Below are 13787 nucleotides of genomic sequence, written 5' to 3' on the forward strand. Positions count from 1 at the left end.
TCTTCTGCCTGCTGGTTACATTCATTTGCTCCTTCCAAGTAAACTTAATACCTAAAGTGCAGGCTGAGGCTGCGGATGACGACGATGATGATGATGATGTTGATGTGAAATCTCCGGCAGATGATGACGACGATGATGATGATGATGATGACGACGACGATGATGATAAAGATGACGACGATGATGATGATGATGATGACGACGACGATGATGATAAAGATGATGATGATGATGATGACGATGATGATGATGATAAAGATGATGATAAAGATGATGATGATGATGATGATGACGATGATGACGACGACGATGATGATGATGACGACGATGATGATGACGACGATAAAGATGATAAAGATGATGATGACGACGATGATGATGACGACGACGATGATGATGACGACGATGATGATGACGACGACGATGATGATGACGACGATGATGACGACGACGATGCAGTAAAACAAGATGATGACGACGATGATGACGACGATGATGATGACGACGACGATGATGATGACGACGATGATGATGACGACGATGATGATGACAAGAAAGACGACGATGATGATGATGATGATGATGATGACGACGACGATGATGATGACGACGACGATGATGATGATGATGATGATGATGATGAAGGTAATTAAACCTAAACTGTTTCATAGTTTTTAAAGGAAGTAGGGAACAGCTCTTTCCATTATAAATATTTACACTAGTGGAAAAGTAGCATCATTATTTTTCTACCTTGTTAAAAAGAACAAGTCAGTGAACTGGTTAGTGTAACCCAGCCCCGGCCCCATACAGTGCAGTAGATGACCTGGCTTTACTTTAACATGTGGCTGATGGCATGAACAAGAAACCGTAAAGATTTGCATTGAGCCATTTTGCACCTATGTCCTGTGTCTTCCCTGCTTTAATTAATCTGTACGCAATACCGATGGGACATTGATAAGGACTGGACTGAAGTTCTACTGGAATGAACTGGTTTTCCATTGGCACAAAGCTGGGAGACAACAGCCGTTGACTTAAGGATTGTATCCAAATAAGTAAATATAAAAGTTTATGGGCCATTTACATCTTTATGAAAATCGCACAGAGTGAATCTGATACTGATCTGGCCACATTAACCAATTCACCAGTAGACAGAGAATTTCCAAGATCTGTCAAGTCTGAATTCACTCTCTGTCACATCTGAATTGCTGCTTCCATTGCTGTTCTGTACCAAGAGCTCCACCATGTTTTGCCTTTAACCTTTTGTAATGGGCTTTTTGCAACACTTGGCCCCCCTGCTGTGTTTTGGACTCCATCTCTTAGCATTCCTGCTCCAGGCAAAGACACAGGACGGATGCTGAGAGTTGTAGTTCACAACAGCCAGAGTCATAGGGGTTGCCTTGTAGCCTGTAACAGCATATTTTGCGTTGCTACTAAAGACTGCTGGCTTTCAAGGTGTACAAATGGATAAAATCAGATGGGATTGCATTAAACCAATGCTGACCTAATTGAAATCTAATGATTTTATTCATTTATTTTGCTTCTGAAATGATATTGTTCTTGTAATTTAACCCTGACAATGCTTTATGCTGCTGCCAATGCTGCCAGCTTCATGCAGCCTTCTGGTGCTCACATTTTGTATGTTGGTCTTCAGTGGCGTAGCTGCCCCAAAGCAAAATGTTTTAAAGAGCCCTCTGTCCCCTATAATCTCATTATATTGTTAGCCCCCTTCTGCCTTTCACCTGTTTTTTATTATATTCAGTGCAAATCTATGGCATTTAATGAAACCAGAAGGTAAATACAAACAAAGGTTTACATTTACAATATTTTCTTTAAAGACACACAGGCTATCCTGTGCAGAGAGTCTTACTGATCTGTATTTATTTCTGAGAATGAGGCTGCCATGTTTACAAGGGTTACACACAATTATATTCATAAAATAGCAATAGTTTTGGGTGAAATGGTGCCCCCTGGTGGATTATGAAATAGACTAGAATAATAATCAGACTTCAAAATACTGTTGTTACAGAAAAACCTACAAGGTATATAAATAAATGATGATTATGATGCTGATGATGATATTGTGTTTTTAAATACCATCACTGGTTAGTATGTTTAATGCAGCCCTTTGGTATTCAGATTCTTTATGCTGTTAATATAGGGATAATCTTAATAGGTAAAAATGTGTGAATTTTAAGGCTCCTGGCACACATGGCATATACTCTGGTGGCGGAGAAGTGCCCAAAGCTGATCACGCAACCAGTCAGTTTTGTTGTAAACAACAAGCGGGATGGTCAGGTTTGGGAGTTTCTCCACCAGCTGACAATCTGCATGGTTGGGTCTGGGCATTTTCCCTGTGTGCCAGGAGCCTAATGGCATAAGAAGTCAGAAAGTCTTGATGTTAATGTTATGTCACACTTACCTTATTTCCAAATGAAGGCAAAAGCCAGAGAGTCTAGAGATAAAACAGGACTCTGCTCTATTTATATAATCTTTCCTTGTACCAAGGCGAGCCATTCTGCCTATCTGTCTGCACCATAAATATCAGCTTTGCTTGTCAAGCACCCGCTCTGTCACACTCTGCTTCTGAAAGAACAAAGCAACTTTCCAGTATGAAAAATTTATAATGCTTTGAAGGGTTATTTGTATGTATAACTGCTATTCTGACTTTGGAAACAATGTAGCAGAAGCCAGCTGATAATCAGAGCAGTAAAAAAAAGCAGACAAGGCTGGTATCTAGTACATTGTTAAAAAGCCAGAACCAGCAGTGCACCAAGAGACACAAATAATGCTTTAGTTACAATCACAAAAAAACTGCTCCGAACAACATTTTCTGCCATTAGGCAAAATGTTATGGTTGGGTTTACATCCCCTATAAGCTCATGGAAAAGTGTGCAGACAGGTAAAATATATATTTGTATATATACAACACATAGGTGCCAAGCGTTTAGAACACGCTGAGGCTTCTTAGGTGGAAAATGGGGCTAACGCAGATGCCAAGTGTACCCTTGTGCTTGTTTCTACATGGTAACCTGAGCGCAGCTGTTCCAGCCAACGTCACTGACCATTTGAATAAATTCTTCACTAAGTAATCTCTTGTTCTGTGTGTAATTGCGTCTGAGTGTGAATTAGCTGCCGGGGCAAGGAAATGCATGGCACAATTACTGTAGCACCAGCCCATGCATGGAATAAGGGCAGGTTATTTGGGAAGGCTGTACTTGAACTACAACTTTTAAACAGATCATATCCCCAATCTCCAGTTTGTTTTGCATTAAAGTTTGGGGGTCCCATAACCTCTCAAGCCTAATTATTCAGTGTAAAAATATTTAAGTTTATATATATAATGTATATATATATGTATCTTACATTATATATGTAAGTGTATCTTACATTTTATATATAAATAAAAAAGCTGTTGTTCAGCAGCCACATTGTACATACCAGCAGCCTACATTGCACATACCAGACACAGCATTGTGCATATCAGAATCTAGCAAAGGCTGGTGGGAAATGTAGTTCAGTATTTGCTGATGACAATGCATCATGGGTTATAAATACTGGGGTTCCCCACTGTGGGCAGTTCCCATAATTTGCCCTTTGGGAGTGGGTTAGAAGGGGTGTCATTTTGTTTAACAAGTGGCCGGTATAAGTAAGATATTTTGGGCACCCTGTGATTTGGCCTTCACAGCTGAACTGCTTTTTGAAAATGAAATGGCACAGGTAGCCATTACAGAACCTTATAATGCCATAAGGGCTCATATATCCATGGGTAGGTGTAGCGCTGGAGCACTGAGTGATGCTGTACAGTAAATGCCCTAATTACACTCCCAACTCTACCTGTTTTCTGAGGTAATTTGGTAGGTTTCAATGCTTTGTAATGTGGGGTTAAATGTAATTAAGGTTCAAGTTACAGGGAGTGAGTTGCTTTGTTCACCAGGTCACCTGCAGTTTGAATTAACATGTCACTCACCACAGGAACATAGCACCAGCAGCCCTGCAATGTGTGCATAACTACAGGCAGGGCTGGACAGGAAGTATAGGCCCCAGTCATGCCCCTGTGTAACTTTAGTGATGATGGGGCTTTGTGTCATTTGGGAGTGTTTTCTCAATATACACTGGGCTATTTTGTGAGTGAGGAATAGAAAAATGTTACTGTAATCTCTGGTGGATCAGGGTGGGTCACCCCCCTCCCCCCAACCTGCATTGTTTCAAACAGGAAGTTAGGCTTTTAGGCCCATGGCACACAGGATATACTTTCTACTGACACTTTTCATCATTCAAACATGGCCGTGCAGTCAATATCAGCCTCACTCCACTTTTGTCAGTTAAACTGATTGCATTCAAGTAGATGACTTGCTGCTTAATCATGTTTGGTCACTTCTTTGCCACCAAAGGAAAACGTGTGCCATATTGACCCTTGGGTTGCCACCTCACCCATTTAATACAGGCCACATATTGAATTCCCATCCTGCATGACTAGTTAGCAAATAAGTGAGATGCACGCTAATGGCTGCACATAAATCAGTTCAGTCTGCAGCATGCATCTAAATTAATTGCTAATTAGCCAGGAGGTGGCAACCCTAATTGACCCCAATTGCTACAAATGATACATGAGCTTTGTGTGCCTGTATGTAACTTCTCCTGCTCGTTGTGGGAGTGCCATATGAGGGAAGGGGCTTTATGGGTAAAAATAGCCCTGGTTTTATTCTGAGGGAAATATAGAAAGGCTATTAGTTATCTCCATTTTATGTACTGGGCTGCAGCAGTGGGATTGTACTGGGAGTATTAGTAGAAGGAGTCAGTGACAACCAAGGCTGTCCTATACACAGCTGAAAGCTGTGACTGCACTGCAGTCTTTATTCCCTGGCACCTGAAAAGCTGCATGTTGGATTACAGAGACCAGAGGCTTATAGAACAGGAGTCTGCCATCATAAACAGATGAGCATGTTATAGGGCTGTCCAAAGAAGATGTTTGCCCTGTGCCACAAACACAACACACATGGTAAATGTACAAATGCAAACTCATTACATTTTCCTTCACTTCCCAGAACTCATCATCTTAGCAATGACTTTGTTAACATTCACTAATAGTGCTATTAATGTGCTAATAAGGCTATCCATATATTAAAGGTAGCCATACTGTGGTGTTTATACATTGCGATCCGTTCATTTGGTGAGGTCACTAAATGAGCAGATCTTCTTCCAATATGCCCAACTAACAGCAATAATGATGGGCTCACTGGGCTATCCATGGGTTCACTGGGCTGTCCATGGGTTCACTGGGCCATCCATGGGCTCACTGGGCTGTCCATGGGCTCACTGGGTTATCCATGGACTGACTGAATTATCAATGGACTGACTGTATTATCCATGGATTTACTGTGTTATCCTTGCCCTGAAAGTGCTATCTACAGGGTGACTGTACTATGCATGCACTGACGATGCTATCCATGCCCTGATTGTGCTGTTCATGCACTGTGCTATTCATGGGCTGACTGCACTCATGATAGGCTCGCTGGGCTATCCATGGGCTGACTGCACTATTGATAGGCTCGCTGGGCTATCCATGGGCAGATGGTTCTATCCATGCGCTGACTCTGCAGTTTGATAAAAGTAACTGATCTTCAGTTTTAACCTTGGCAGTGCAAGTTGTATGTCAGTCCCTAGAGATATTAATATAAATAAATATATAGCTAGGTCAAGATATCTATGCAGAATAACTTATTTTCACATTTGTTTTTTTTAAAAAATAGTGAGCATAGCCCCCACTAATAAACAGGATAGATTTACCCTTTAGTGGCCCATATCAGCAGCTCTTACACTCACAGTGAGGAAATACAAGCCTTCAGCTGTTGCTTCCATCTGTCACCCCCCAGTACAGCTGGTGTCATCCATACATAGCCAGAGATACTCAGCTGCCACCTATGATAATGTGCTGTGTGCACATATGAATTCACCTCAGATTTCCCCCAAATTTGATTTCAGGAGAGTTCACCATCTACTACTTTTCACCCCCATGGGCGTTGAACCAATGAGAACCTTTCGGTTAGGAAGTCGATCTTTAATCCCTCCACAGTTCTGCTGGCAGGATTTATGGCTGTTGGGGGGTTCAGCTAGCTTTTCATTGTGTCACACTCACACATACAAACAGAAAATGACTAAACCACTTTTTACCCCCAGCAAATTCCCCAAGTATTACATTTTAAAAAGAGAATATATACCCTATTTATGAGTAGAATTAGGGCAGTTTATAGGAGCCCTTAACTTTGACTGCCCCCAATAAACTCCTTATTAATCTCTCTGCATAGAAGTCAACAGTAGATTAGAATAATCTAATTAGCAAACACAAATGCGTTGCTGGGGCAAGCAATGTAGCAGATCATCTCTTTCACAAACTCACATATCAAATTTTAAATTAGGCATGCCTGCATACTGGAGTGCTGGAAAATGAAATGATAGCAGTGAGGTGAGACTATGCTACAGCCATATGATAAGTGATATTCTCTCTTGGCTACGTAAAGTAAAAGGCTTGGGTATTACAGTATGGCACTGCTCTGACCAGGGGGGTAATACAGAATGTAAAGTAAGGGCAGGAGCTGGGATCTTATCTGAGCCATTAAAATTCATTGGATTTCTTTTAGTGCACAGGGTCCCAGTTTCCTATAAGGACCATTTTTTTGTTTTAAGTAACATTAAAACAAAAGATTAAATCAGGGCTCAGATCATTTATTTTTATTTTGTTCAAAACTGGGGCAACATTTCACACCATTCCATTATAGCATTTGGGGACAATGTGGCAGCACCTATGCCTTAATGCATATTCATTGTGGAAGACACAAGGCAGGTCACCTTGGCCCATTAAGTTCACGGGTCCCTGTGCGCTCACACAGTCATTCATTTGCACTGGCTGAATAGTGTATAAATGGAGGCTATATAAGAGAATGCCCACGTCGCATCTGTTTACCCATAGTGATGTGCACACTTTAGCCAAATGGATACCAATCCTGCCCCAGTATTAAAGCATTGCCTGTCGTACACATCTAGTGATGTTGGAATTCTGGGTACAAAAGCTGCACTTGGGGGGGAGGCAAATTGTGCAATTTTTGTTTATCACTTTGTTGCAGGGCCTAAAGCCCAGAATACTGAACTAAGTTATGAGCCGCTGTCTTTTTTGTGTGTTGTTTTAGATGAAGATGATGATGAAGACGAAGAGTACAAAGAGGGCTCCCTCTGCAAATACTGCTCCTTCTGCAAGGTATTTTCTCCCTTTGCAGCTATTCCGGTGTCAGTGCTCTGAATATAGCTCATGCAGCTGCTACTATTTCTCCTCATAAGATTTCACCCATTGGAAAGATATCCTTTGGGAAATCTCCTGGGTATTCCCTTCTGCTCATGCTCCTCCGACCCAAAAGTAGCTGCTAAAGGATTCTGGGACAATTGTGTGCCTGGAATGTAGCAGAGACACAGAAAAACAGCAGGGGGCGCACAAAAATAGCTGGTGTATCTATTGATTTAATAAAGAGCTTGAAAAGAGGGGACAGATGCGGGGATTATCACCCTGAAGAATAGAATATGTATATAGGAGTTGGGGTGCACAGTAGGTACAGCACAGCAAGATGGCAACCGCAGAGCAAGATGGTAAGGTTTCCACTTTACCTGGAAAAAATGCCAGGCTTTCTATATTTTTCACTTTCTTTCCTACTGATAACATTAGCATTAAGTACTTACTGACCAGGTGGCAACCCTATAAGATGATGAGAGAAAGACTTTATACTTTATGGTCCATCCTACTTTATGCATAAGTAACATTGTGCCACAAAATCAGTTTTGCCCCATGCAGGCATTATTTAATAAGTAGTCTGGCTAATGCCATTGGCCCTAAATACTTAAATACTATATTATTGAATTATTTTACTTCAGGAACATATAATTTTGGCATTCTAGATATTGGTAAGCTACATCTCCAACCTTGCAGGACAATTGATTTCCTCAACAACAGGATTAGGACAAGATGGCAACACTGAGGCAAAACGGCAAAAGTAAAACAGTTGAAGTACAACACGGCTTGTGAGCACTGGTGGGATTTTATGCCCTAAAACAGCTCTTTTTATATTAATTGATGGATCACAAAGTCATTTTCCTTTTCTTCTGTACTTGGTCCACCAATAATAAAATTGGTCCTATCAGCTACTTCTGAACATGTCCCTTTCAGATGCTGTGTAATTCCCCATGCTATACACCGTGAGGTTGTTCTTTTTTATAGTTAGATTTCTGTGCCTTCTACATCTTACCATGATGCAACAAATTTTCCATTTCTATCCTACCATACTTATCCTAAATCATATTTATTCCCCCCCAGCACTGCGATGAGTGTGACAAATGCCCCTGTGAGGAGAAGGATAAGAGCGAGCACTGCAAGAACTGCGAAGTGAGTGATACCGAACCCTTCAGCCTGTATAACCCATGGTGCTTTGTACTAATGCAGCTGGATTGGGGGGGGGGGGGGGGGGCTGGCTAGGACATGACATTATGGCTCATATTAACACTTCTGTGATAGTTGATAGGGATACGGCACGTCACACATTCAAGTCACCCGTGTGATTTGAAACTTGGCAGGCAAATGCCAAAATGCACTTCATAGACTTACATGGTAAATTCTCTAACCCTGTGTATTTGGCCAAGGGTCTGTACGTCTACAAAAAGGCAAATTGGAGACAAATTTATGAGAACCACAATGCTGAACTTAAAGCAGGGTAAAAGCTACTTTCACTTAGCTCAGCTGCTCAGTCTGCACTACTTACTTGCGATCTGTGTAGTTTGCTTCACAGGACCCAATGAAACCTATTTAGTACATTCCAGTTACTACAGTAATGCCATACAGGGCGCCTTTATAAACAGTGAGCTAAGAGCCCCCATTTTAATTATGTAAAGCTGTTCATATATTATAAAATACACTTATTTGGCATAATGTAAGTGATATCTGGCTGATCTAATCATTTGACCATAGGGCCAAGCGATCAGATCCCAATGACGGGTATACAGGCTGTCAGGGCAAAGACCACATCAATGAGCTGAAGTGGCCCTCAATCCAAGGGCAAAATCAAACCTACCCGACTAACATCTGGGCAATTTTAGGCCAGGTATCGGTTGGGTAGGCCAGTTGGAGGGCGTCAGGCATAGCAGAAAAGCTGCTGAATCCCTCTGAAGGCCCCAAATCAGCAGCTAAAAGCTGCCTGTGTATTGCCACCTTTAGACTTATTTTCTCTAGCATTCCGGTTGGCTTATTCATTGCGCCAAGCAGTTGTGCCAGTGTACAGTGAGTGCACCTGTGTAACATGCCTCTTTGAATCTGATATCAAATTTACATTCCACAAGCCCCGTTACCATGTAATTCAGATGCCAGCTACAGACTACAATGGTTTTTTGTGCAGCCATGCAGAATGCTTTTAATTTAATGACTAATTAGCCATGTGGAGTTAATATGCATAGTTTAAAGAGGTCATTTAGCATTGGTTTTATTACACAACTACTGTATACTAGTAGAAAGCACCAGTAGGTGTATATGCATTTACATTAGTATTTCCCCTGTACTAACACGCCATGTTTTATCATTGTACCCCCGTTTCCCATACACCAGACTGCCCCCTGCCCATTCTTGGTCTCAGTTATGCACCGACACCCTGGTATTCCTGCTTCACTTGCTTCACTTGCTTTTCTCTTTGCAGTACTGCAAGTTCTGTTATGTTTGCCCAGTTATATGTGAGACAGCCTGCAAACCAGGTAAGTACCAGGATTCAGCTAATAAATACACTGGGGAGCCCAGTACTGACACAGCCACCCAACACCAAAACAATTGTGCTTTGGAGTCACCATTCTCCAGTTATACCGGCTGAGGGGCAAAATACAGCAGCCGAACGGTTAAACCAATGCTTCCACTGAATCCAAAGGTGCAGAAAATATCTCACCTGCAGGCCATATCTTTTATATAGCTCTGCTTCCTTCTGCATTTCATGTTCATCTGATGGGAAGATCAGTCTTTATCTGATATCAGGTTTTGTGTTTGTGAGCAAAACAAGGAAATACCTAACTGTTTTAAAATAAATAAATGGGTAATTTTAGTGGGAGATTTTACCAGAGCAGGAACATACAGTGACCAATTGCAAATTGGGTAACTGCACAGGTGAAATGTTGCAAATATGTTCATGAAATCTCCCCCTCCCCTGTCATCAGCTCCTAGCAAAGCACTAAGTGACCCAGATGGTAAAATATCTTTCTCTTCTATGAAATGGTACTGCAATAAAATATAAGTGTTCCTTTTAACGCCCTTACTAGAAAATATAAGAGCATTTAGGACACAAAAAAACTATAATCCAACAGTCTATACGCATGATGCTTTTGCACCCTCTAGTGGCCATGTGGTGTTATAGCACAGAGACAGCAAAAATTGCTGAAATAAAAAACATAATTTACAACTCACAGGACAGGGTGCAAAGTGCAAAACAGCTACAAAGCTACATTTATTTTACAATTTGCACTCTGGCCTCCCTGAAGTGTGCAGTGCTGCCTGTGCTCAGTGGTGCTGGTGGGGCTGTATGTAGGGCTTCCCTATCCTGGCACACTAGAAATTCCGGTGATGAAAAGGCCAATCCCTCAGTAGGTATAGGGCTCCCAGCTATGCCAAGCAGCCCAATGCAACTAAAAAACACGCTTATGTTTATATGGGCCCAATAATGTTTTGACCCCTGTGTCCTGCCAATAAAAAATTATTATTTTTTCATTCTTCCAGGGAGCTACGTAGATGAGATTTCAGGATCTCTGTTTCAGTAAGTTTCTTTCATCTTTCATTTCTTTTTTAATGTAATGGGTATTTTATAAAACCATGGAAGCCTAGTGATTAGAGAGGTTAGATTTACAGTGCAGCTCGTGGCATAACTGGCCAAGCTCTTAATTTCATGTTGTGTTAAATGACTGACAGTTTTTGTATCATACACAGAGGCAGATGGAAGTGTATAGGGATACCCACAGGCACAGACAGTGGCACACACCCAAATACCCACTGCAACAAAGCTTTAACTTTTCACATGTGATTTTGTGATTTATTGGTTATTCTCCCCTCTCTGGCCTTTCCATGGGTCACTTGGCTCCAACCACTTGGTTAACCAATCACAAAACCAATCACATATGTTTGGGGCAATAACACTCTGCAGTGCTAAGGCTATAGATCTGTCACTTTCCTGGCCATAAATTAATTGCAGGACAGAATGGCTCCATTAAGTAGGCCGTTAGTATGGAACCAGTAGGGGAGCAGCAGCAATTCCTTGGGTGAGTTAAGTACCCTGCCAGACTGGGAGATGTTTCCAAGATATGGGATTCTAGAGGCATTTAGAAAGTGAATGATGTACAAAGGCACACTGTGCAGGGAGCCAAGCTAGGGCAGGGGAAGTACACCATAACACATCTATCTATTTGTATCTATCTATTTATCTATCTATCTATCATCTATCTATCTATCTACTGTATCTATCTATCTATCTGTCTGTCTGTCTATCTATCAATCTATCTATCATCTATCTATCTATCTATCTATCGATCATCTGTCTATCTATATATCATCTATCTATCTATCATCTATATATCATCTATCTATCTATCTATCATCTATTGAGCATCTATCTATCTATCATCTATCTATTGATCATCTATTAATGATCTATCTATCTATCTATCTATCTATCTATCTATCTATCTCTAAATCAATCATCTATCAATCATCTATCTGTCTATCTATCAATCATCTATCTATCTATCTATCATCTAGTGAGCATCTATCTATCTATCTATATATCTATCTATCTATTGATTATCTATTAATCATCTATCTATCTCTAAATCAATCATCTATCTATCTATCTACTGATTATCTATTAATCATCTATCTATCTCTAAATCAATCATCTATCTATCTATCATCTATCTATCTCTAAATCAATCATCTATCTATCTATCTACTGATTATCTATTAATCATCTATCTATCTCTAAATCAATCATCTATCTATCTATCATCTATCATCTATTGAGCATCTATCTATCTATCTATCTATCATCTGTTAATCATCTATTTATATATCTCTAAATCAATCATCTATCAATCAATCATCTATCTGTCTATCTATCATCTATCTATCTATCTATCATCTATCTATCTATTTATCATCTATCTATCTATCATCTATCTATCTATCTATCTATCTATCATCTATCTATCTATCATCTATCTATCTATCTATCTATGAATCATCTATCTATCTATCTATCATCTATCTATCTATCTCTAAATCAATCATCTATCAATCAATAATCTATCTTTCTATCTATCAATTATCTATCTATCTATCTATCTATCTATCTATCATCTATCTATCTATCTATCTATCTATCTATCTATCAAACATCTATCTATCTATCAATCATCTATCTAGCTATCTATCTATTGATCATCTATCTATTGATTATCAATCAATCATCTATCTTTCTATCTATCTATCAATCATCTATCTATCAACGATCTATCTATCTATCTATCTATCTATCTATCTATCTATCTATCTATCTATCAACGATATATATATATTTAACGCTCTGTCTGTCTATTAAACATGTTGAGATATACACTTACAGAGATTTCTCCCCCCCAGGACTGTCGCCCAGATATTTGAATAAATGTGCCCGGAACAGACCACCAGGCACCCAATATAATTTATATGAGTACTTCTGAAAACCAGACTCTGATATTTTCTCACATTTTAAAGACAAACGTCAAACATGGACTGAAAACCTGATCAGATGGACCTAAACCTATTCCTTCCTCTTTGAGGCAACCCTGCCAAGTCAAGGCTTCGGATGTGCGGGTGTTGGCACATACTGGCACTTGAGGAGGTTCTAGTTTGTGCTACCCATCTCCACAATCAAATAAACACTTAATATTGTGCTTTTCTAAATGTCAGCTGGATTGTCGCCTAACACCACCTAATTCGTCCTGTTCTTTCTAGAATTGAGGTTTCCCAACAGGCCAGCATCATGGTTATGTGCTTTGATGTAGGTGGCTTGGTTTGGGATGTGAAAGTGCCACCTTAGCAGATCCTGCTCCCCTCGAGGAACCTCTGCAAACAAGGCAGCATTCTGGGGTATTTAAGAAGACTGAGACACAATGAGCTGAGGGTGACAGAAAGTCCATACGCGTTCTTGTCCCACATCTAGAGCCGTCAATTATAGAACTTGTTGATGTCAACACCGTGAGCTTTCTGACCAGCCAAGGGGAAGAAGCTGAAATGGGACCTTTTCTCCGTCTCCAGCACTGAGACACTCAGTAAGTGAGTGAGCACTCGCCGGGAGAGGTGGGTGGCGTCAGCACAGCTCAATCCAGTCATGTTTCATTATTTTCCTGCACAAAGGAATTTGTCATTAACCTGAATACTGAAATATTTATTTATTTTTTTTGTTTGTCAGATGTTAAAAGTCTTTAAGAATTAAATAATAAATGGGATTGTGGTCTCCTTGGTTTGTTGCCTTTTTGGTCTATTAATAAGTTCTGGCATTTAGCTTCTTTGTGTTGGTTTCATTTGTGCTGGTTTGCTGTGTAGCCATGGGGGCAGCCATCCAATCTGGAAAAAGGGAAAAAAGGCACAGGCTAGATAAGCTGATAACACATAAGCTCTGTAGAATACAAAGGGAATCTATTCAACTGATCTGTTATCTTCTATGTAACCTGTGCCTTTTCTCCTTTTTTTC

The 13787-nt window shown here is 40.3% G+C and overlaps 1 protein-coding gene across 1 annotated transcript; it reads left to right on the plus strand.

Moving 5' to 3' along the window:
- The first annotated feature begins 446 nt into the window (after positions 1-446).
- LOC100491493 (acidic repeat-containing protein-like) lies at positions 447-13557 on the plus strand. Its single transcript, XM_002934628.4, has 6 exons — positions 447-645; positions 7185-7252; positions 8357-8425; positions 9723-9777; positions 10784-10820; positions 12695-13557. Exons 1-5 carry the CDS (start codon positions 469-471, stop codon positions 10793-10795), a joined length of 381 nt encoding a protein of 126 aa, XP_002934674.3. The 5' UTR covers positions 447-468; the 3' UTR covers positions 10796-10820; positions 12695-13557.
- Positions 13558-13787: the final 230 nt, after the last annotated feature.

Source organism: Xenopus tropicalis, chromosome 7 (assembly GCF_000004195.4).
Source record: "Xenopus tropicalis strain Nigerian chromosome 7, UCB_Xtro_10.0, whole genome shotgun sequence".
NCBI lineage: Eukaryota > Metazoa > Chordata > Amphibia > Anura > Pipidae > Xenopus > Xenopus tropicalis.

What these genes read in the sequence shown, in the direction of transcription:
- LOC100491493 (XM_002934628.4), top strand. Translation starts at nt 469, where the DNA reads ATGATGACGACGATGATGACGACGATGATGATGACGACGACGATGATG. An exon ending in TGATGATGATGATGATGAAG is followed by an intron (nt 646 to 7,184) that starts GTAATTAAACCT and finishes GTGTTGTTTTAG; the next exon opens with ATGAAGATGATGATGAAGAC. An exon ending in AGCACTGCAAGAACTGCGAA is followed by an intron (nt 8,426 to 9,722) that starts GTGAGTGATACC and finishes TTCTCTTTGCAG; the next exon opens with TACTGCAAGTTCTGTTATGT.